This window comes from Macaca mulatta, chromosome 4, assembly GCF_049350105.2.
Source record: "Macaca mulatta isolate MMU2019108-1 chromosome 4, T2T-MMU8v2.0, whole genome shotgun sequence".
In the NCBI taxonomy this organism is placed as follows: domain Eukaryota; kingdom Metazoa; phylum Chordata; class Mammalia; order Primates; family Cercopithecidae; genus Macaca; species Macaca mulatta.
This window is the reverse complement of record NC_133409.1, coordinates 112,256,616-112,281,658: the sequence shown is the minus strand read 5'-3', so window position 1 is coordinate 112,281,658 and position 25,043 is coordinate 112,256,616. Positions and strand designations below refer to the sequence as shown.

The 25,043-nt window shown below is 40.7% G+C and overlaps 1 protein-coding gene across 1 annotated transcript; it reads left to right on the top strand.

Annotated features, from left to right (window-relative positions):
- DDX43 (DEAD-box helicase 43) lies at nt 1-22,445 on the top strand. Its single transcript, XM_001112413.5, has 17 exons — nt 1-404; nt 2,933-2,988; nt 5,427-5,556; nt 6,746-6,877; nt 9,606-9,687; nt 10,593-10,749; nt 11,279-11,397; nt 12,425-12,535; nt 12,880-13,021; nt 14,172-14,272; nt 16,936-17,023; nt 18,481-18,608; nt 18,798-18,907; nt 19,377-19,515; nt 20,358-20,445; nt 20,972-21,110; nt 22,066-22,445. Exons 1-16 carry the CDS (start codon nt 155-157, stop codon nt 21,083-21,085), a joined length of 1,947 nt encoding a protein of 648 aa, XP_001112413.2. The 5' UTR covers nt 1-154; the 3' UTR covers nt 21,086-21,110; nt 22,066-22,445.
- The last annotated feature ends 2,598 nt before the right edge of the window (nt 22,446-25,043 follow it).

Sequence of the window (25,043 nt, the reverse complement as noted above, 5' to 3'; positions counted from 1 at the left end):
GGGCGGGATAGGGGAGTGGGCGGGAGGGCTAGCCTCGCGCGGGCTCCTTAAGTAGCGGCTGCGTGGCTTCCCTGGCACGCTAGTGTTACGACGGCACGGTCAAGTGGTGCAGAGTCGGACGGCAACGACGTCGGACGCGCCCCTTCTTGGAAGAATGTCCCACCACGGAGGAACTCCCAAGGCCTCTACATGGGTCGTTGCTAGTCGGCGAAGCTCGACAGTGCCCCGAGCACCAGAGAGGAGGCCGGTGGAGGAGTTGAATCGAAGAGGTCCTGAGGGATATAGTGTCGGCAGAGGTAGCCGCTGGAGAGGCCCCTGTAGGCCCCCGGAGGCCGTGGCCGCTGGTCACGAGGAACCGCCGCTTTGTTTTGCTTTGAAGAACCACTTTGTCGGCGCGGTGATCGGTGAGAATGGGTGTGGCTGGCAGGGCAGGATAGGTGGGGCCAGGGGCGGAGCCTGGGCGAAGGCATTCCCGCCCCACTGCCTCACCTCCAATCAGCTGCCACCTAATGAGGTTCAGGTCTCTCCCAGAGCTATTTGTAAAACCTGGGGATAGAGTATAATTTAATATGACCGGGCGCGGTGGCTCACGCCTGTAATCCCAGCACGTTGGGAGGCCGAGGCGGGCGGATCACCCGAGGTCAGGAGTTCGAGACCAGCCTGGCCAACATGGCGAAATCCCCGTCTTTACTTAAAAAAATAAATAAATAAAAGCTGGGCTTGGTGGCGCGCCCAGGTACTCCGGAGGCTGAGGCACGAGAATCGCTTGAACCCGGCGGCTGAGGTTGGCAGTGAGCTGAGATCGCACCACTGCACTCCAGCCTGGGTGACAGAGCAAGACTCCTCCTCAATTAAAAAAAAAAAAGTAATTCACCTTTTGGTGTTTATACAGACAATGTATTTGGGAGAGCAACTCCTAGAAGACTTACAAAATCTTAGGGCTGAAGAGGGATGCTTAGAACAGGCCTTTTAACAGACAGCTAACCCCAGAATGAAAAACAAAACTTAATCAGTCTTTCTATGAGTACCATTTAGAGCCAGGAATCAAAGAAAAGCTGTAAGATCATTTATAGGGCTGCCTAGAGCAGTTGTACCTTGCTTTTAGTTTCCTTAATTTTTAAAAAGTTAAAAAAAGAAAAAACTTTTTCTTACATCTTGTGTGTTAACATTCAATTCTGCATTTTTTAATTTTTTTACTTTTGATTTTTTTTTTTTTTTTTTTTTTGAGACAGCTCTGTGGCCCTGGCTGGAGTGCAGTGTGGTGTGATCTCGGCTCACTACAACGTCTACCTCCTGGGCTCAAGCGATTCTCACACCTCAGCCTCCCTAGTAGCTGAAATTATAGACGTGCGCCACCATGCCCAGCTAATTTTTGTGTTTTTAGTAAAGATGAGTTTTCACATTACCCAGGATGGTCTCGAACTGTGGATCTACCCACCTCAGCCTCTCAAAATGCTGGGATTACATACGTAAGCCACTGTGCCCTGCCCATTTCTGAATTTTTTTTGAAAAGCATTTAAAAATGATTAGAATGATTGCCCCATTGATAGCTATTAAGTCCGAGTATAAATTGCCACATTTTACCTATTAGGTATATTTTACCATTTTTAAAACCTGAGAAAAATGAACAGATGGAGTCTGCTATAAAATAGTACATTATAAGACTAATTGCTATACTACCCAGAGATTCATTGGCCTTTCAGAAGGCTTGGGCTGCAGATCTGAAGAATGATGCTCCACGAAAGAAAGCCACTAGGTTTGCAATAAAAATCACTGAAGTTAGCACTTAGCAGATGAAAGGGCACTGTGCTACTGAGCACTCACTTGATGTTGGATCTGGATCCAACTTTTTTATTGTAAAAAATGAAATACCCTCTTTTAAATGTATATCACAATACTAACAATAAGCACAATCTTGTATCCCAGATCTCTGGAACTTGCATGACTGAAACTGTATACTCCTTGAACAGCTCCCCATTTTTTTCCTGCTCCATCCCAGGGAACCACCATTTACATTGTTTCTGAGTTAGATTACTTTAGATAATCCATATAAGTAGAATCATGCACTAATTGTCTTTGTAATTGGCTCATTTCTCTAAGAATAATATCCTCCAGCCTTATCCATTTTGTAGCATGAGACAGGATTTTCTTCCTTACTAAGGCTGAGTGGTATTCCATTATTAAGTATATACCTTACTTTATCTGTTAATCAGTCTATGATAAATGGGTGGCTTCCACCTTTTGACTTGAGTAGTGTTATTATGAAAATGGGAGTGCAATATATCTTTGAGACTCTGCTTTAAATTATTTTGGATGTATACCCCAAGTGAGACTGCTGGATCATATGTTAATTCTATTTTTAATTTTTTAGGAAATCTATACTGTTTTCCATAGTGGCAGCACCATTTTACAATCCCACCAACAGTACACAGGGGTTCCAATTTCTCCACATTCTTACCAACACGTGTTTTCTGTTTTTGGTAATGGCCATCCTACCAGATGTGAGGTGACAATCATTTTGTGGTTTTGATTTGCATGGACCTGATTAGTGATGTTGAACATCTCATGCCTGTTGGCCATTTGTATGTCATTGGAGAAATGTCTATTCAACTGTTTGCCAATTTTTGAAAATTTGTTGAGTTGTATGAAAGAGTTCCAATTTCTGCATCCTCTCCACTAATTTGGACCCAATTAGGTTTTGTGCAAGCTGATACAGAATCTATAGTCTCCACCTCTCTGGGTAAGAGTCTGCTAAAACCCACCAAAATTTGGAATAGAACCTCTTCCCTCTTTCCAAACAAAAAATGATTGTTGAACCCTAGGAGCATTTTGGGGGAAGAACTAGAGAATGTTTGTTGAGGAAAATGGGTAAATTTTCAACTTACTAATTTCAACTTATAATAATAATATATTCCTTTATTTTTAAAAACAGGTCGTGGTGGGTCAAAAATAAAGAATATACAAAGTACAACAAACACCACAATCCAAGTAAGCCATCTGTGTTCTTCGGCCCTTAAGAGAGCATCATGCATTTCTAAGGGAGCACCTAACTCTTCTTTTTAAGACAGCTTCATTCTGTCTCCCAAGCTGGAGTGCAGTGACGTGATAACAAGTCACTACAACCTCTGCCTCCCGGGTTCAAGCAATTCTCCTGCTTCAGCCTCCCGAGTAGCTGGGATTACAGGCTCCCACCACCAAGCCCAGCTAATTTTTTAATTTTATTTTTTATTTTTAGTAGAGATGGGGTTTTACGATGTTGGCCAGGCTGCTCTCAACTCCTGGCCTCAAGTGATCCACCTGCCTTGGCCTCCCAAAGTGTTGGGATTACAGGCATGAGCCACCGCACCAGGCCTTAACTCTTAATTTCTGCCGAGTTATTAACATACTGTGGTAGATTAGATAAATTGCCAAAGCTCTTCATACTCCTGATTCTCAAGAAGCCACCTGAATTTTAAGCTGTTCCAGGTGTAGGTTTTGGGACTCTTGGAGGTAAAAATCTTTTTTTTTTTTTTTTTTTGAGACAGAGTCTCGCTCTGTTGCCCAGGCTGGAGTGCAGTGGCACGATCTTGGCTCACGGCAACCTCCGCCTCCCGGGTTCAAGCAATTCTCCTGCCTCAACCTCTGGAGTAGCTGGAATTACAGGCATGCGCCACCACGCCTGGCTAATTTTTGTATTTTTAGTAGAGACGGGGTTTCACCATGTTGGCCAGGCTGGTCTCAAGCGCGGGACCTCAGGTGATCCGCCCACTTCTGCCTCCCAGAGTGCTGGGATTACAGGCATGAGCCACCAGGCCCAGCCAGAGGTAAAAATCTTTAGAGATAATCTGCATAAGAATAGATCACTGGAATATTCATCATGTCCAAAATGTCTTCCAGAGAAAACCCCTTTCCTCAAACTTTGGCTAGCTCTTATATTCTCAATCTTAGTGAATGGTGGCAACATTCACTGAGTTTACAAGTCTGTAATCTGACTATCCATATTGGTATTTCCTTATTCTCATTCACCGCTAGGTCTTGACTATTTCATGTACTTCTCAAGGGGAATGTCATCATTTGCCTTCTCCCCAACTTTATGTCCGGCTTCCATTTGTATCCTCTAATCATTCTCCACTGTGGTCAGAACAATAATTTTATTTTTTTATATTTTTTTGGGATGAAGTCTTGCTCTGTTGCCCAGGCTGAAGTGCACTGGTGCGATCTTAGCTCCAGTGCGATCTTAGCTGCAACCACTGCCTCCCAGATTCAAAAGATTCTCCTGCCTCAGCTTCCAGAGTAGCTGGGATTACAGGTGCCCGCCAACTCACCTGGCTAATTTTTGTACTTTCAGTAGAGACAGGGTTTCACCATGTTGGCCAGGCTGGTCTAGAACTCCTGACCTCAAATAATCCACCCTCCTCAGCCTCACAAAGTGCTGGGATTACAGGTGTTAGCCACTGCGTTTGGCTAGAACAATCATTTTAAAACACAAATTAGTTGTGTCCCTTTCCTATGTAAAAGCCTTTCATAGTATCTCAGGCCTGTAAGTCTAGACTCCTTAAAATTGTTGACTTGATCTGGCCTGTTCACTCTTTCCATTGTCCTTTCACCTAATTCCTTGAGTACTCCACCCACTCCCTGACACACCCTGCTACCATAGCTTTTTGCTCAGTCTGAGGCCCCCATTCTGTGTAGCTGTCCCTTTCCATAGCATCCCATAATGGCCTTGTTTCGCACTCATACAGAGTTGTAGTGCCTGTAAATACTGTAGATGATAAACATTGTTTGAATTACCAACTGAAGACAAAATTTGGTGTATATTGTGTTTTAGATAAACATTGAATCCATTAGGGTATTTGAAATTACGGATGTTTATAGGTGTTACTTGTAGATTCTATTCATAAGATGTATCCGTTTTGTAAATGTAAACCCTTAACGGTATACATGAGTTAAGTATAGAATCCCATCAAGTTAAAAATTTACCTAAGTAACCTGGCAGTTCAATAAACTGTCTATATAGCACATAGATTATGTCATTTCAGCCCTACCATTCTGTAAAATTAGCAAAATAAATACCATTTTATAGGTTGGAGACCTCAGAATCAAAATAATATTACCTGTCAGGTTGATGCCTTAATTATTTCTCTACACTATTTGCTGAGTTTATTCCCCGGCTATCCAGTTTTAAATGTTCAGGTTGTCCTGCCCCTCTCCATCTGACCAGGAGGTAAATCCCAGAGTAAATATAAATAGTATTCCTCTCTAACTAGAAATTTAGACCTTGATTGCTAGTAACACTATATTTACTTTCTACTGTAATGGTTTTTGAAGTTGAGTGATTGTTGGAAGGGGTTAGGGGCTTAGGGAACTTTTTTTTTTTAGGGAACTTGTTAAGTCTCACCTTAGTAAGTCTCACTTTTAAGTCTCACTGTTTTTCCCCTTGTACCTAGATAATACAAGAACAACCAGAATCATTAGTCAAAATTTTTGGCAGCAAGGCAATGCAAACAAAAGCAAAAGCAGCGATAGATAATTTTGTTAAAAAGCTAGAAGAAAATTACAGTTCAGAATGTGGAGTTGGTAAGTAATTTTCTCCCACAGAAGCCCTTTAAAATGTTTAATTTCATTCAGTGTTATAAGCCATTATACCTGATTTCCTTTTCTGATTCAAAGCATTAGGCTGCCATAAATGTAGTCTTAATGATTTTTTACTGTGAATGAAAGCCCAGAATATTTTTCCTCAAATTAAAATGCCAAATGCCAAATCTCTATGTTCATGCCTAGCAATTTTACTTTTAGCCACAGGTACGTGAAAATGAAATAACCCTTTATTTTTATTTATTTATTTTTTGTCTTTGTATTAATCTAGTTCTCGCAAGCAGTGAAATAATCCTTTAATACATACATTTTCGTGTTAGTGGTAGAGTAAGGATTGGTCCCAGGATCCTAACCCTAGTCCTGTCTTCAGATTCATGGCTGACATTGAAAATGGCTTAAATATTTGGTTATTTAAAAAATCTCAGATCTGTGTAGAATAGAGAAAAAATTCCTGAATCATACCTCGATGCAGTGTAAAGTAGAATAGAGACACTTGGGTTTAGAAGGCACCACTGCCTTTTAGTGTTTCTTGGGGAAAAAGACAAGGTCTAAGATTCTATTTTTGTAACTTTTATTTATTTCTTTTTCTTTTTCTTTTATTTTTAAAATTGTTTTGAGACAGGTTCTCACTGTGTTTTCCAGGCTGGAGTGCAGTGGTGTGATCATGGCTCATTATAACCTTGACCTCCTGGGCGGGAGTGATTTTCCCACCTCAGCCTCTCAAGTAGCTGGGACCACAGGTGTGTGCCACCACACCCAGCTAATTAAATTTTTTATAAAGTAGAGATGGGGTTTCACCACGTTGCCTAGGCTGGTCTTGAGGCCTGAGTTCAAGTGATCCTACCCGCCAGCCTCACAAAGTGCTGGTACTATAGGAGTGAGCTACAAAGCCTGGCTCTTCATCCATTCATCTGGGATAATATCTGCTTCCCCGGAGTATTATTGTAACGACTGAGTAATGGATATGACAATATTTTAGCAAACATTAGACTTGTGCTATTTTACTTACCTTCTCCAATAAAATTAAATTTTTGTAAGTTGTTGAACGATAACAAATGACAAGATTATCATGTTAATGTAGTACAGAAACCCCAAATTTTATATTTTAAGTATTGTCTGGTTATTAAAAACAAAATAGAAAAAAACTAATCGATAAAAATATTTTTAACAGATACTGCATTCCAACCTTCTGTTGGAAAAGATCGAAGCACAGATAACAATGTTGTTGCAGGAGATCGGCCATTGATAGATTGGGATCAAATTAGAGAGGAAGGTTTGAAATGGCAAAAAACAAAGTGGGCAGGTCAGTGCTGCTTCCTAACATTTACATACATTGTTTCTGTTAACCGCAGTTTTTATCCTCTGTACAATGTCTGTGCTTTATTTTTAGTAAGGAAATGTATATGAAAATAGTAAAATCTAAAATGCTGCAATTAGTCCCTAGGTTATGATAGTTTCTATGTTGTCAGCTGTCATTTATGCTATAAGGGAAATATTAAACCTATTTATAGTCTGTCAGCGGTAACTCACTGCAAAAGGCTAATAATAAAATGGGAAAAAATCAGTCCCAGTGGGAAAATAGGAAGGGAGTAAACATGCAAACCGTAAGTTAACGTTGTTGCTATGATTGAGTAGAAATAGATCTTGGAGTATCCTGGTTGACAAGAGCAAAAAAAAAAAGGGAAAGCCATTAAATGATAAGAAGCATTACAGTTCTTGGCAGAGTTTTGTTTGTTTGTTTGTTTAATTTTGTTTTAGATTTAAATTTTTTAATTTAAAGATGAGGTCTCACTATCCTGCCCAGGTTAGTCTCAAACTCCTGGCTTCAAGTGATCCTCTCCTCACCCTCCCAAAGTGTTGGGATAACAGATGTCAGGCATAGTGCCCAGCCTTGTTTGAATTTTATTTTGTTTTATTTTTTGAGACAGAGTTTTGCTCTGTCACCCAGGCTGAAGTACAGTGGCGCGATCTCAGATCACCACAACCTCCATCTCCCAGGCTCAAGTGATTCCCATGCCTCAGCCTCCCGAGTACCTGGCATTACAGGTGTGTGCCAGCATGCCCAGCTGATTTTTATATTTTTAGTAGATACGGGTTTTCGTCATGTTGGCCAAGCTGGTCTCAAACCCCTGGCCTCAAGTGATCCACCTGCCTTGGCCTCCCAAAGTGCTGGGATTACAGGCGTGAGCCACCCCGCCCAGCCCTTTTGTTTGAATTTAAATGAGATTTCTCATGTGGAACATTATATGTGGAGGATAATGCTTCATTATTCAAGCGCTGGCCTTGGCTCTCGGGAGGAGGCAGCAGTAGGACATCTTTTATTTAAAATGTAAAAGCATGAATATGTTACAAAAATATTGACAGTTATTGCTACTGTGTTGGTCAGGACCTCTGCATGTTAAGTTTCCTGTGCTGCCTAAACAGTATGTGTTGAGAAGATTTAGGATCAGGGACCAGGGAAAGGATTTAAGTTTGGAAGAGGTATAATAGGCTTTTAAGAAATGTAGCTAGGCCGGGTGCGGCAGCTCATGCCTGTAATCCCAGCACTTTGGGAGGCTGAGGCTGGTGGATCACCTGAGGTCAGGAGTTCAAGACCAGCTTGGGCAACATGGTGAAACCCCATCTCCACTAAAAATACAAAAATTAGCTGGGCATGGTGGCGCATGCCTGTAATCCCAGCTACTTGGGAGGCTGAGGCAGGAGAATCGCTTGACCCCCAGAGGTGGAGGTAGCAGTGAGCCAAGATTGAGTCATTGCCCTCCAGCCTGAGTGACAGAGTGAGACTCCATCTCAAAAAGAAAAAAGAAAAGAAATGTAGCTTAAGAGAATAGACCAAGGATATAAATGTAATTCCTAAAAAAGTAATTGGATGGACCTTCAAAGAAAAGATAACCAAACTATTATTGTGAGAGTATATTTATCCATTGTGGTGGTTGATGCCTTACAAAGCATGCTTCATTTTAATTTTTATTAAATTTTTTTTGAGGGTTTCACTCTGTTGCCTAGGCTAGAGTGCAGTGGCAAAATCACAGTTCATTGCAACCTCCATCTCTCAGGCTCAAGTGATCCTCCCACCTCAGCCTCTCTAGTAGTTGGGACTACAGGCACATACCACCATGCCAGGCTAATTTTTTTTTTTTTTAGATGGAGTTTCACTGTTGTTGCCTAGGCTGGAGTGCAGTGTGCAGTCTCGGCACACTGCAACCTCTGCCTCCTGGGTTCAAGTGATTCTCCTGCCTCAGGCTCCTGAATAGCCAGGATTACAGGCGTCCGCCGCCATGCTCGGCTGATTTTTTGTATTTTTAGTAGAGATGGGGTTTCACTATGTTGGTCAGGCTGGTCTCGAACTCCTGACTTCAGGTGATCCACCTGTTTCAGCCTCCCAAAGTGCTAGGATTACAGGCATGAGCCACCGCGCCCAGTTCCTTTTTTTTTTTTTTTTTTTTTTTGAGATGGAGTTTCACTCTTGTTGCCCTGGCTGGAGTGCAATGGCACAGTCTCGGCTCACTGCACCCTCCGCCTCCCTGAGTAGCTGGGATTATAGGCGTGCGCCACTGTGCCGGGAGAATTTTTGTGTGTGTGTGTGGTTTTTTTTTGTTTTTTGTTTTTTTTTTTTTAGTGGAGATGGGTTTCACCATGTTGGTCAGGCTGGTCTCAAACTCCTGACCTCAGGTGATCCGCCTGCCTCAACCTCCCAAAGTGCCGAGATTACAGGTGTTAGCCACTGTGCTTGGCTGCCAGGCTAATCTTTAAAAATTTTAATAGAGACAGGGTGTCACTATTTTGCCCAGGCTCAAGTGATCCTCCCATGCCAGCCTCCCAAGTGCGGGGATTACAGGTGTAAGCTACTGTGCCTAACCTCCAGAAAGGGAGATCTTTTCGATGGGAGCAAGCCTTGTTGGCAAAGTGTAGAACTATCAAATGGTATGCATGGTAAAAAAAATATATTGTAGTATGATTTCTGTAGCTTTGACTAAGTATTAATGATGCTGTAAAATTTATCAAAGTGTGGATTTTCATCTTTGTCCCAGATTTACCACCAATTAAGAAAAACTTTTATAAAGAGTCCACTGCCACAAGTGCCATGTCAAAAGTACAAGCAGATAGTTGGAGGTGGGTAGTTTTATTACCTAGTTGTGTAAGTATTTGTATAGTTACGTTATTGGTATTAACACTTTGGGCAAATGTGAAAAGATATTTGAAGACTATGCCTTCAATATTCAAATGAAAATGTGTCAACTTACATGATATTTTAGAACATTGTTTTCTAGTAAAACTTCCTACAGTGTTGGAAAATAGTCTATATTTGTGTCTAATGGAGTTGACTGGCACTTAAAGTATGGCTGGTGTAATTGAGCAAATGAATGTTTATATTAAACTGAAATAGCCGTGTGTGGCTAGTCCCTACTATATTGGACAGCAATTTTAGAGAATTATTGCTCTAATAGTTGAGTTGAAAAAAAAAAGATCTAATCTTGTTAATTTCTTAAACTCTTCAGTCCTTATTACCTGAAATTAGAAGGTTTTAATTGTAGTGGTTTTTCTTACTATTAAAGTCTGATAAAACTAAGAGATTCATGGAATAGCAGAATGGTTAAGGTGAGGAGCAGGGTAACTTACTGTATGATCACCTGTCAAATTGAGAATACTTTCTAACACATAAGATTGTTAAGGATGCATTAATGAAATATGTGTGGAACATCTTAGGCCCTCAGCATTTGCCAAATCTGGTTTTAATTTATGAAGCATGATTTTCAGGCTCCTCATCTTTGATCCATGAAATCTTCATTGACCTACTAATGTATAATGTGTTTAACCTTCCCATTGCAGCTATTCTCAGATAAGAGACAGATGGACTCTTGCTTCTATTTCTTTATGCATTTCATTATAACTTCCCTGACAGTTTCATTTTAATCAATTGCAGTTGAATTTCTAGATAAGACCAGAACTGATTTTGGAGAATGTCTTGATTGGGGAGTAAAGTGAGGAAAACCACTGACGTTTTTTATTCTTTGAAGGAAAGAAAATTTTAATATAACGTGGGATGACTTGAAAGATGGGGAGAAACGAACCATCCCCAATCCTACCTGCACATTTGATGACGCTTTTCAATGTTATCCTGAGGTTATGGAAAACATTAAAAAGGCAGGTTTTCAAAAGCCAACACCTATTCAGGTATGCTTGCATTAATTACAATATTTCACTCAGCATTTCTCTTTGAAACCAGTGATATCTGATTGTTAGAAGACACGAGGGAGCAACTGTCTCTTTGCATTCCCCCAGCACCTTCTCCCTAGAGTTCAAAAAATCTTTATTGAAAGAAGTTTGGAGCTGGGAAAGAAGGAACAGTTGGCAAAAAATATGTACTTTTTTTTTTTTGAGACAGAGTTTTGCTCTTTTTGCCCAGGCTGGAATGCAGTGGTACAGTCTTGGCTCACCACAACCTCTATCTCCTGCGTTCAAGCAATTCTCCTGCCTCAGCTTCCCTAGTAACTGTGATTACAGACACGTGCCACCACACCCAGCTAATTTTTGTGTTTTTAGTAAAGACGGGTTATCTCTCTGTTGATCAGGCTGGTCTCGAACTCCCGACCTCAGGAGATCCGCCCGCCTCAGCCTCCCAAAGTGCTGGGATTACAGGCATGTGCTCCCGCGCCCAGCAAAAGATGTACTTTTTGTGTTAATGTTTATCATTCCGTTTCAGTCACAGGCATGGCCCATTGTGTTGCAAGGAATAGATCTTATAGGAGTAGCCCAGACTGGAACAGGAAAGACATTGTGTTATTTAATGCCTGGATTTATTCATCTGGACCTTCAACCCACGTAAGAATTCCTATGGCTGGTTTCTTCTTATAGAGGTTTGATAGATTTAGATATCAAAAATATAATTGCAATTTCTTTACCTATTGCTTGATCCAAAGGTAATGCCTACCTGCAGAGAAAATGCAAGGAATTAGACACTTAGATTGTGCTGGTGAAAGTATAAATTGGCAAAACATTTTTAGGAGGCAATAAGTAATATTTACCAAAAGCCTCAGTAGTGAAACAGTGGAAACTGTTTAAACTATGTCCAATACACTTATCTATTCCATGATAAAATATTTGACATTTTAAATGTTAATGAAAAGACCATCTTAAACAAAAGGCTGGTATTGGGAAGTTGGGTTTTAGGGTGTATGGCTTTTTTAAATTTCCCTACTTTATGGTAAATATGTATTGCTTTTATAATAAGAAAAAGTATATAGAAACTAACACTGATCTCTCAGTAAAGCAATCTTAAATCTGAGAAAATAATAATACATTTTCATATGGGGAATTTGGCATATTATATATAATATTAGTCATTTTTTAGGTATGTAGATCATAATTAGCAAAGTCTGTAATATATAGAGACTACTTTTAATCATATACCTTCTCACAAAAACGCATAGTCTGACTATGTCTAACTGATACTCGTTGCTACAAATTTTTTTTTTTTTTGAGTCAGAGTTTCACTCTTATTGCCCAGGCTGGAGTGCAGTGGTGCGATCTTGGCTCACTGCAACCTCCACCTCCTGGGTTCAAGTGATTCTCCTGCCTCAGCCTCCTGAGTAGCTGGGATTACAAGCTTCTGCCACCATATCTGGCTAATTTTTTGTATTTTTAGTTGAGACGAGGTTTCACCATGTTGGGTAGGCTGGTCTCAAACTCGTGACCTCAGGTAATCCGACCGCCTTGGCCTCCCAAAGTGCTGGGATTATAGGCGTGAGCCACCACGCCTGGCTTGTTGCTACAAATCTTGATGGCACTGAATGAATGTACCGTGCATGTGAGACAAATAATTTAATATTAATCTGTTTTCTCTCCAAAGCCTTAAAGGTCAAAGGAATAGACCCGGCATGTTAGTTCTAACTCCCACTCGGGAATTAGCACTTCAAGTAGAAGGAGAATGTTGCAAATATTCATATAAAGGGCTTCGGAGGTAGGTGATTTTTTTTCCCATTCCTTCACCAGTATCATATTTTAATCATTTGTGGCTTTATACATCTTCCCCATTATTTTTCACACATTCAGAGAATCCAAATGGCTCAACATGGGTCAGGCATTTAGCACTACTCTAATCAGTCAGAGCCTGGGTCAGGTGATGGTACAAATATTGCTCTTTAGGATACAACATTAGGGATTGATGGGTGTACGTAATTCTCAGAAAGGGGCAGATGCTCCTAAAGGTACCTGATAATTGATTTTTATCCCTTTTATTGAATTTTAAGTTGTGATGAGATATTCTGTGCCTAAACATTAACCTTTAGATTTTTTCTTTTTAAGTGTTTGTGTATATGGTGGTGGAAATAGAGATGAACAAATAGAAGAGCTTAGAAAAGGTGTAGATATCATAATTGCAACTCCCGGAAGATTGAATGATCTGCAAATGAATAACTTTGTCAATCTGAAGAATATAACCTACTTGGTAATCATGCAATAGGGGTTTGGGATGCTGGGTTCAAAAATAACTGAACTGGCCGGGCGTGGTGGGTCACACCTGTAATCCCAGCACTTTGGGAAGCTGCGGCAGGTGGATCACCCAAGGTCAGGAGTTCGAGACCAGCCTGACCAATATGATGAAACCCCGTCTCTACTAAAGATACAAAAATTAGCCGGGTGTGGTGGCATGCACCTGTAATCACAGCTTCTCTGGAGGCTGAGACAGGAGAATCACTTGAACCTGGGAGGCGGAGGTTGCAGTGAGCCGAGATCATGCCATTGCACTCCAGCCTGGGCAACAAGAGTGAAACTCCATCTCAAAATATAAAAAATGACTGAACTATTATTTTCTCCTCCCTCCACTTGAGCTTTTAATAGTTTTAATCAACTCCCAAGTGCTTGGGTATAAGTTTCTTTTAGAATGGCTGTCGATTTTATTTTATTTTTTATTTTTTTATTTTAGGACACAGTTTTGCTCTAGTTGCCCAGGCTGGAGTGCTGTGGCGTCATCTTGGCTCACTGCAACCTTCGCCTCCCAGGTTCAAGCGATTCTCCTGCCTCAGCCTTCCAAGTAGCTGGGACTACAGGCGCCCGCCACCATACCTGGCTAATTTTTTCTTTTTAGTAGAGACGAGGTTTAACCATGTTGGCCAAGCTGGTCTTAAACTCCTAACCTCAGGTGATCCGCCTGCCTCGGCCTCCCAAAGTGCTGGGATGACAGGCATGAGCCACCGCGCCCAGCTATGGCTGTTGATTTTATAATGGCTCTAGGAATATTTCCCATTCTCTTTAGCATGTTGAAAGAAGTAAGACTTCTATTTGAAATTATCATGCATGTTTACTTTAAATTTTGGAAAATAGAGATAGGTACACAATAATTAAAATCTACTTGGATATTTTAGACACTTAAATTTTGTTTAAGGAGATTTGGAAGCTATTGGAAAGCCAACAAAAATCAATGTAGACAACATACAATGACAAATTGCTTAGTATTCTGACCTCTGGAGAAATTAAAATCGTGGCTTAAGTAATAGGGGAAATGAGAAAAGCCTTTCTTAGTGTTCCATTAATAAAGAATATATGTCATTACCTGCCTCCCATATCTCATCTAGCCACATTCTTTTTTGTCAATGCAGGTTTTAGATGAAGCAGACAAGATGTTGGATATGGGATTTGAACCCCAGATAATGAAGATTTTGTTAGATGTGCGTCCGGATAGGCAGACGGTTATGACCAGGTAGGTATATGCCTAATTACTGTGTGCAAAATAGAAATCAGTGGAATAGAATCCCATTCTGTTTGGTTTTTCCCACAATATTTGAGCATTACTTGGAAGTATTGAAATCTTTAGATGAAAGATCTCATAACATTGGAAGTAGAACAGTGTAACAATAAGTACTTATTCATGACTATTGGGTTTCCTAAATTACAGATAGGGATTTCAACACAAACATTTACTTATCATAGTAAGGTCTCACTTTTGAATAAAGGGTTCACTTGTCTAAGCAGATAAACATTTGATTACTGAATACTTACTGCTCACAATAAAACAGGAAGCAATGATTATTTGAATATAGAGTGATCTATAAAGAATGATATCTCCTAGACCTATATCCTTTTCTTTATTAGTATAAATAACAAAATTGGCCAGGCACACAGGCTCATGCCTATAATCCCAGCACTTTGGGAGTCCGAGGTGGGTGGATCACCTGAGGTCAGGAGTTTGAGGCCAGCCTGGCCAACATGGTGAAACCTCGTCTCTACTAAAAACACAAAAATTAGCCAGGCATAGTGACTCACGCCTGTAGTCCCAGCTACTTGCAAGACTGAGGCAGGAGGATCGTTTGAACCTGGGAGGTAGAGGTTGCAGTGAGCCGAGATCATGCCCCTGCACTCTAGTCTGGGCAACAAGAGTGAAAATCTGTCTCAAAAAAAAAAAAAAGAATGACATATCCTGGGCTTATATCCTTTGTCTTTATTAGTATAAATAACATAAAATTAAAAAAATACGAAATCCTCTCACATAGTTTTATTACAAATAATCTTCCTATTTCAAGAAAAGTGAATTTATTTATTTATTTTGAGACAAAGTCTCGCTGACACCAGGCTGGAGTGCAGCAGCATGATCTTGGCTCACTGCAACCTCTGCCTCCTGGGTTCAAGCGATTCTCCTGTCTCAGCCTCCTGAGTAGCTGGGACTACAGGCACACATCACCATGCCCAGCTAATTATTGTATTTTTACCGATGGGGTTTCGCCATGTTGGGCCAGGCTGGTCTCAAACTCCTGACCTCAGGTGATCCACCTGTCTCGGCCTCCCAAAGTGCTGGGATTGCAAGCCTGAGCCACGATGCCTAACCCAAGAAAAGAGAACTTAGATTTTACTGAATTACTGTGAAGGTATAAAAAGTGGTCACTTTCATTATTTTATATATAGTTGAAGAAACATTTAAATGTAGATATTCTTTGATCAGTATATTTTGAAAGTTTGTTTTGTTTTTTGAGACAGGGTCTCACTCTGTCACCCAGGATGGAGTACAGTGGCACCATCTTGGCTCACTGCAGTCTCAACCTTCCCAGCTCAAGCAATTCTCCCACCTCAGCCTTCTGAGTAACTGGAACTACAGGTGCATGCCGCCACACCCAAGCGTGAACCTGGGAGGCGGAGCTTGCAAAGAGCTGAGATCGTGCCACTGCACTCCAGCCTGGGCGACAGAGTGAGACTCTATCTCAAAAAAAAAAAATTGTTTTTATTTGGGTTAAGTATTTGGTATTGCCTGCTGACACTATGAAAAATCGGGCTGGGCGCGGTGGCTCAAGCCTGTAATCCCAGCACTTTGGGAGGCCGAGACGGGCGGATCACGAGGTCAGGAGATCGAGACCATCCTGGTTAATACGGTGAAACCCCGTCTCTACTAAAAAGTACAAAAAACTAGCCGGGCGAGGTGGCGGGCGCCTGTAGTCCCAGCTACTTGGGAGGCTGAGGCAGGAGAATGGCGTGAACCCGGGAGGCGGAGCTTGCAGTGAGCTGAGATCTGGCCACTGCACTCCAGCCTGGGCGACAGAGCGAGACTCTGTCTCAAAAAAAAAAAACAAAAAACAAAAAACAAAAAAAAAAAACGAAAAATCGGATTTTTTTTTTTGTCGTTTATAAAGGCCAAGAGATAAAATTAACCTAATACTAATCCCTTTTAGTGCCTTTTTCTTTCTTTCTTTTTTTTTTTTTCTTTTTTGAGACAGAGTTTCGCTCTGTCACCCAGGCTGGAGTGTAGTGGCGTGATCTCTACTCACTGCAACCTCTGCTTCCCAGATTCAAGCGATTCTCCTGCCTCAGCCTCCCGAGTAGCTGGGATTATAGGCACACACCACCATGCCTGACTTATTTTTGTATTTATAGTAGGCACAGAGTTTCCCATGTTGACCAGGCTGGTCTCGAACTCCTGACCTCAAGTGATCTGCCTCTCCTCAGCCTCGCAAAGTGCTGGGATTACAGGCGTGAGCCTGCCTCAGCCTCCGGAGCAGCTGGGATTATAGGCGCCCGCTATCACACCCACCTAATTTTTGTATTTTCAGTAGAGACTGGGTTTCATCATGTTGGCCAGGCTAGTCTTGAACTCCTGACCTCAGGTGATCCACCTGCCTTGGCCTCCCAAAGTGCTGGGATTACAGGCGTGAGCCACTGGGCCCGGCCAAAAACCTATTTATTAAACATATTTGTTTCATCTACTAGCTTTACAGTAGTTGAGTAATCAGTGAATTAACTGTTAAATTTGCCTTACTTATTGAAAAAATAAGAAGTACTAAATTTGTCTTTCATGAGTAACTTGGTTCATAGCATGCTTAAGGAAACATAGTAATGTTTTTACAACAAAATTGTAATGTTTGTAACTTGTATTCCCAGTGCTACATGGCCTCATTCAGTTCATCGCCTCGCACAATCTTATTTGAAAGAACCAATGATTGTCTATGTTGGTACATTGGATCTAGTTGTAAGCTTTTTTTATTACTATTGTTTAACATTTCTTATGAAAATTCTGAAGATTTAGCTAATTTTGGTGTGCCTAGTCTGCCCACTTCCCAATTTTAGGGCAAATCACAGATGCATATAATTTTAATAGACCTACAATGCCATTATCTCATTTGAAATTTCAATAATTAGCTAATACCATCAACCTGTAGTTGAGGCCTATATATACATACATAGATAGATAGATAGATAGATAGATAGATAGATAGATAGATATAATTTTTTTTTTTTGAGACAGAGTCTCACTCTGTTGCCCAGGCTGGAGTGCAGTGGGTTCAAGTGATTCTTATGCCTCAACCTCCTGAGTAGCTGGGATTACAAGTATGGCTACCACTCCCGGCTAAGTTTTGTATTTTAGTAGAGACAGGGTTTTGCCATGTTGGCCAGGCTGGTCTCAAACTCCTGACCTCAGGAGATCGCCCCCCTTGGCCTCCCAAAGTGCTGGGATTACAGGCGTGAACCACCGTGCCCAGCAAAGTCAGGGTTTATATTTTTCTGTTTTTTTTTTTTTTTTTTTTTGAGACGGAGTCTCGCTCTGCCGCCCGGGCTGGAGTGCAGTGGCCGGATCTCAGCTCACTGCAAGCTCCGCCTCCCGGGTTCCCGCCATTCTCCTGCCTCAGCCTCCCGAGTAGCTGGGACTACAGGCGCCGCCACCTCGCCCGGCTAGTTTTTTGTATTTTTAGTAGAGACGGGGTTTCACCGTGTTAGCCAGGATGGTCTCGATCTCCTGACCTCGTGATCCGCCCGTCTCGGCCTCCCAAAGTGCTGGGATTACAGGCTTGAGCCACCGCGCCCGGCCTATATTTTTCTGATACCTCATTTTAACCCTGTTAGAATCAGGGTCTAAACATAACTCTACGTATATACATAAATATAAGTCTGTTCCCTTGATGAAGTTAAGACTGAATATTGGGCTTATGTGTTGTCAGTGGGAACCCTCCATTATAATATGTAAAGTTCTCTCTCTGGCTTTTTGCTTAATCATTAATAAATGAAATTGGCCTTTCATTTAATCATTAGTAATAATGGGTCATTGCTTACACCCCTTATTTCATTAGGGATTTACACATGGTGATCCAGTAACATTTGTTTTATAAAATGATTACAGACATCACGCCACTGCACTTCAGCCTGGGCAACAGAGTGAGACTGTGTCTCAGAAATAAACAAATGAAATAAAATGATTAGAGACAAATAGTTGGTCGAAGGAATGGTACCAATAGTATTTTGAGGTTAGGTGAAATCTAAGATACAAATCTTGAGTAGAAACAAGTAATTTTTTTAGGACATCTGCCATTTTGCTTAGTAGTTTATTAAACACATTAACCAATGAGAGAGAAGATGCATTTTGAGCTGATGTATGCGGTCTCCCCCTCAATCATGATGAACTTGATGAACTATGTTCTTTGAATCCTTTAGGCTGTAAGTTCAGTGAAGCAAAATATAATTGTAACCACCGAGGAAGAGAAATGGAGTCACATGCATACTTTTCTACAGAATATGTCATCCACAGACAAAGTCATTGTCTTCGTTTCTCGAAAAGCTGTGTAGGTATTTTTTCTTGTGTGTCCATTATAATTAATTAAATTGATTAGTTTAGGATCATTTCTATTTGTATACTAATTTCAAATGGGGGTGATACGTCTGTTATGTTACTTTAGATTTTTGCTAATAGAAGTAAAACTGGTGGTATTAGAATAAGCACCTAAGAATGCTGAGTTTATCTTTTACTTCAGTGCGGATCACTTATCAAGTGACCTAATACTTGGAAATATATCAATAGAGTCTCTGCATGGAGATAGAGAACAGAGAGATCGGGAGAAAGCATTAGAGAACTTTAAAACAGGTATGTTTATGTAATTAATATTTCATACATTTTAAAATTAGTGCAATACCTGTGCTTGGCTGAGTGACAGCATCTTTTCATGAAACCGTTTTATGTCTAAGATCTGTCCTCACCTTCTGTATCCTAAAACTACACTCATTAGAGCTCTAAACATTAATCTGCCTCTAAGCATTAAGTAAACAAAAAAGACTTTAAACCTGGATATCAAGGTATTAGTATGCAACAGAAAATATATCTGAAGTTATCTGAAAAATGTATCTTTCTGTCACGGTTCGAAGGGTTTAGGACTCATTTGCTGAACCATGGTATCTTGTAACTTGCCGGCAGTTACTTTTCCATTTTCACAAAGTAGGCATTTTAATGTAAACAGTAAGAAATGAAATTGATTAAATTAGGGCAAATATACTTTTTAGATCTTGGGTTGATTTATACCAGAATGGTTCAGTGTTCATTTGGTTTTACTTTTTAGGCAAAGTGAGAATACTAATTGCAACTGATCTAGCCTCTAGAGGACTTGATGTCCATGACGTTACACATGTCTATAATTTTGACTTTCCACGGAACATTGAAGAATATGTACACCGAATAGGGCGCACAGGAAGAGCAGGGTAAGTAAGCTTAGTCCACCCATGAAAGGCCAATTCTAGATTCTCATTACTCCTCTCACAAACTTCTTGCCCAGAGAACCATTTTATTCTATTACCTATGATTTTTCAGCTACTTCCCAGATTCTAGTCGGTACTTTGTTTATCCCTGTTCATTTGGCTTGTTCGGAGACTCAACCAGATTCAATCCATGATTAGCTTTTTATATCTGGTTCTATGTGTTTTATATCTAGTGTCACTACTGAGCTGTGTACCCAGTGGTTACTCTGAAGGTTACTGACAAATTGGTATGGATATGAGAAGACCTTTTTCCTCTAAAGAGAGCTACCATTGGGCCGGGCACGGTGGCTCACGCCTGTAATCCTAGCATTTTGGGAGGCCTAGGCAGGTGGATCACGAGGTCAGGAGATCGAGACCATCCTGGCTAACATGGTGAAACCCCGTCTCTACTAAAAATACAAAAAATTTACCCAGGCGTGGTGGTAGGCACCTGTAGTCCCAGCTACTCTGGAGGCTGAGGCAGGAGAATCACTTGAACCCGTGAGGCAGAGGTTGCAGTAAGCCGAGATGGCGCCACTGCACTCCAGCCTGGGTGACAGTGCAAGACTCCGGCTCAAAAAATAAATAAAATAAATAAATAAATAAATAAATAAAAGGGAGCTTCCATCATATACCCCCTTTGCTGTTTAAACCACAGCAGATTTAGATTCCAAATCTGTGTGACCCTAAATCTTCATACATTCCAGCTTCTGTGAAAAAGTTTTCATTTGTCTTATTCTGTATTAACTGAATAATGAATATATATTATAAATGAGATGACATGAGTTTTTTCCCCCACACTAAAGGAGGACTGGTGTTTCCATTACAACTTTGACTAGAAATGATTGGAGGGTTGCCTCTGAATTGATTAATATTCTGGAAAGAGCAAATCAGGTGAGACTATGCAATTCATTAGAAATCTACTTCTTACCAGTTTCTCAGTCAGTTATGCCAGGTCCTATGGCTTGCTATTTATCAGGAAACTTCAAATAAGTTTTCAACACGTTTGAGGGCTTTAGCATGGCAATGATAAGAAACTATGGGAGCATATAACTGGGAAACTTAACCTAATGGGGGTGAGCAATGAAAGCCCCACCGAGGAAGAAATCAGTAGAATGGAGGTGGGAGAGTTGTAGAAGATGGGGTAAATGTTCCAGCAGGGGGAACATATTCAGGCTCAGAGGTAAAAAAGAATATGTAGAAAATGCTACCATATAAAGGCACATTAAAAACACTTGGAAGCAGCTGAAGTAGCAAATTTTGTAGCCTGTAGATGGATGTAGGTTTTAATCGAGATACCTATTTCTGTTTAAAGGATGTCATGTAACCAGCTGTGTGATTATCTGAAATGGTTTGGATGCATTTTAGTGTTGTAGAAAAGAACTCAGAATCCTAATAACAACACATTGAATAATTTCAGAGTATTCCAGAGGAGCTTGTGTCAATGGCTGAGAGGTTTAAGGCACATCAACAGAAAAGGGAAATGGAAAGAAAAATGGAAAGACCTCAAGGAAGGCCCAAGAAGTTTCATTAATGTCTTCTGGACTAGTGTGGTAGAGGTAAAAGTTCAATAACACATGGACTTTAAAATGCCTGCTTACTTCAACTAGGTTTTGTTAATAATGTTTATTGCAATGAGCATTATCTCTAAGTCATTAACATAATAAATTAGGTGTTACTCGTATCTATTACTTAATCCTTCTGGGTATACATCAAAAAGAATGAAAGCCAGGTCTTTTTGTACTTATGTTTATAGCAGCACTATTCATAATAGTCAAAGGTATACAACCCAAGCGTCCATCAGTGAATGAGTAGATAAACACAATGGAATATCATTCAGCCCTAGAAAGGAAGAAAACTCGGTCATATAGATGAACTTTGAGGACATTATGCTTGGAGAAATAAGCCAATTACAAGAACATACTATATTATCCCACTTGTAGGAGGTACTTAGAATAGTAAAATTCACAGTGACAGAAAGTAGAATGGTGGTTACTCCAAGGACTTGGGAAGTGGGAAGGGGGAATTGTTTGGTGGACACAGAGTTTTTCATGGCATGAAAGTTTTGGAGGCTGTACGCAGTGGCTCACACCTGTAATCCCAGCACTTTGGGAGGATGAGGCAGGTGGATCACTTGAGGTCAAGAGTTCGAGACCAACCTGGCCAACATGGAAAAACTCCATCTCTATTAAAAATACAAAAATTAGCCAGGCATGGTGGCACCCACCTGTAATCCCAGCTATACGAGAGGCTGAGGCAGGAGAATCGCTTGAATCTGGGAAGTGGAGTTTGCAGTGAGGTGAGATCGGGCCACTGCACTCCAGTCCAGCCTGGACAACAGAGCCGGACGCTGTCTCTAGTTTTGGAGATTAACTGCACAGCAATGAGTATACACTACAGAGCTGCACACTTAAAAATGGTTATGGTAAATTCGGGTATGTTTATTTCATCACAATTAAGCTTTTTAAAAACAATGTTGGAGTCAGCAATTTACATTTTGTTTCTATTTTTCAGAATTCAAGATTTTTTAGAAATATAATAAGACGGAAGTATTAGACATGCTGGCAGTATGAAGAGACCGGACTGATTTGACTGATTCTTAAAATAATAGTGTTTGAAAATGTAGAATTCAATGTTTTATACTTTCTTTAATAAAAACAGAAGTATTTAAACTTGGAAGTTGTTTCCTGGATTTTTATTAAGGAGTGTAGCATTAGAATGTTTTTCTTTTAATCTTTTAAACTGTATCCTGTAATTTTGCTATATGTCATAAGGCCAGTCTTTCAGAATTTAATGTTCAGATTTTGTCATGGCAGTGAAAAAGATGTTTTCAAACAAAGAATCAGAACCTGAAAAAATACTGTTAACAATAAATGTTCATTTCTGTGATAAAATGACAAGTTGATAATTTGTCTTTCTTACAGTGTTTTAATTTTGTGTTTGCTAAATAATATTTTATTGGGGTATACTTTTCTTAAATTATCCTTTACCCACTTTGAAATGAAACAACAGTTTATCTTTTCATTTTAGCCTATGGCTTCATGCTAAAACCCTTGGAAAATCAAATTGCACTTCCCGTGAAATTTTCTTTGATCAAATTACCATTATCCTTCCCTTACAGTTTTACGTTATGTATTCCACCATAAATGAGGGTAACTTATATTAACTTTCAGAATTTATGAGTATATATTTGTGTATAATTAGTTTAAGCCTTCATCATGTGAATTTTCCATTACTGTAATAATTGCTTCCTGTTATTAGTGATAAGGTTAAATAGAGAACCTAATAGAGGAAAGAAAGGTAAAAGCAGAAATGAATAAATTGGAAAACAGAGTTCAGTGAAAACCAACAGGAGGTTCTTTAGTAAGACCAATCAAATAAGTTTCTGGTAAGTCTGGGAGTGGGGAGTTAGGGATGTTGAGATATTAAAAAATGAGAACACTGCTGGGTGCGGTGGCTCATGCCTGTAATCCCAGCACTTTGGGAGGCCAAGGCAGGAGGATCACGTCAAGAGATCAAGACCGTCCTGGCTAACACACTGAAACCCTGTCTCTAAAAATACAAAAATTAGCCGGGTGTGGTGGCGCATGCCTGTGGTCCTAACTGCTTAATAAAGATATACACAGACATCTCATAATAAAACTCCGGAATACCAAAGACAAAAGTCCTAAAATCAGAGAAAAATTGAGGCAGGAGAATAGCAGAGGAAGTCAGGGACAAAGGGAACCCTTTGATGTAGGTTAGCTTAAGTGATAGCAAAAATGAAATATGTAAGAGAAACATGTAAGCAGAAGCAGAACATACGAAATAAGGGAGTAAGCAGTGAGTTAAAACATACAGGATAAATAAGTCACAAGGACTTGCAGTAGGAATTTGGTCACAAAAAATGAAAGATGAGTAGCCGGACGCGGTGGCTCACATCTGTAATCCTAACACTTTGGGGGGCCGAGGTGGGTGGATCATTTGAGGTCAGGAGTTCAAGATTAGCCGGACCAACATAGTGAAACTCCATCTCTACTAAAAATGCAAAAATTACCCAGGGGTGGTGGGGCATGCCTGTAATCCCAGCTACTCAAGAGGCTGAAGGAGGAGAATCACTTGAACCTGGGAGGCAGAGTTTGTGGTGAGCCGAGATCACGCCACTGCACTCCAGTCTAGGTGACAGAGTGAGACCCTGTCTCAGAAAAAAAAAAAAAGAGTAAGGTTAAGCAAGGATGAGCAATTCGCTTACAAGAAATAAAGTTAGGGTAAGCAAGTGAGGAAAAAACAGGCCATGAAATATAACAAACCAGGCTGATCTCATCTCACAGAAGTCAGTCAGCTCTCCCCTTTCCAAGAGTGCTTAATAAGCTTTTGCTGCTTTGCTTTACTATCTGTGTGTGTCTTGTCCAAGTCTTTGTTCAAGACACCAAGTGCCAGGTCAGGCACGGTGGCTCACGTCTGTAATCCCAGCACTTTGGGAGGCCGAGGCAGGCAGAACACTGGAGGTCAGGTTTTCGAGACCAGCCTGCCCAACATGGTGAAACCCCGTCTCTACCAAAAATATGAAAATTAGCCAGTCGTGGTGGCACGGGCCTGTAGTACCAGTCAATCAGGAGGCTGAGGCAGGAGAATCACTGGAGCCTGGGAGGTGGAGGTTGCGGTGAGCCAGGATTGGGCCACTGCACTCCAGTCTGGGTGACAGAGTGAGACTCCGTCTCAAAAACGAACAAACAAAACAAGACACCAGGAGCCTGGAATTGCATGGCACTACCCAGTAACAAAATGTTAGATTAATAATGCTCTCTGTATTTTCACTGTTTTTTGTTTTTTTTTTTACACTTTTAACGTGAACATCAGATTTTTTCACATTGAACACATATTTCTTTTTTCTTTTTATTTTTTTTTAGACAGAGTTTGACTCTTGTTGCCCAGGCTGGGGTGCAATGGCATGATCTTGGCTCACCCGCAACCTCCGCCTCCCAGGTTCAAGCGATTCTCCTGCCTCAGCCTCCCAAGTAGCTGGGATTACAGGGATCCGCCACCACACCTGGCAAAATAAAAAAAAAAAAATTAAAAGTAATATGTGTTCAGGCCACTGCACCTGGCAAAATGAAGAAATTTTAAAATAATATGTGTTCAGGCTGTGCACGGTGGCTCACGCCTGTAATCCCAGCACTTTGGGAGGACGAGGCAGGCGGATCACCTGAGGTTAGGAGTTCGAGACCAGCCTGACCAACATAGAGAAACCCGGTCTCTATTAAAAATACAAAATTAGCCAGACGTGGTGGCGGGCACCTATAATCCCAGCTACTCGGGAGGCTGAGGCAGGAGAAGCTCTTGAACCCAGGAGGCGGAGGTTTCAGTGAGCCGAGATCATGTCATTGCACTCCAGCCTGGACAATAAGAGGCAAATTCTGTCTCAAAAAAAAAAAAATTGTTTCCATTTTTATCAAAGTCAAATATACATGTACTGTATGGAAGCAAATGGTTCTACAAGAGTTATTTATTTT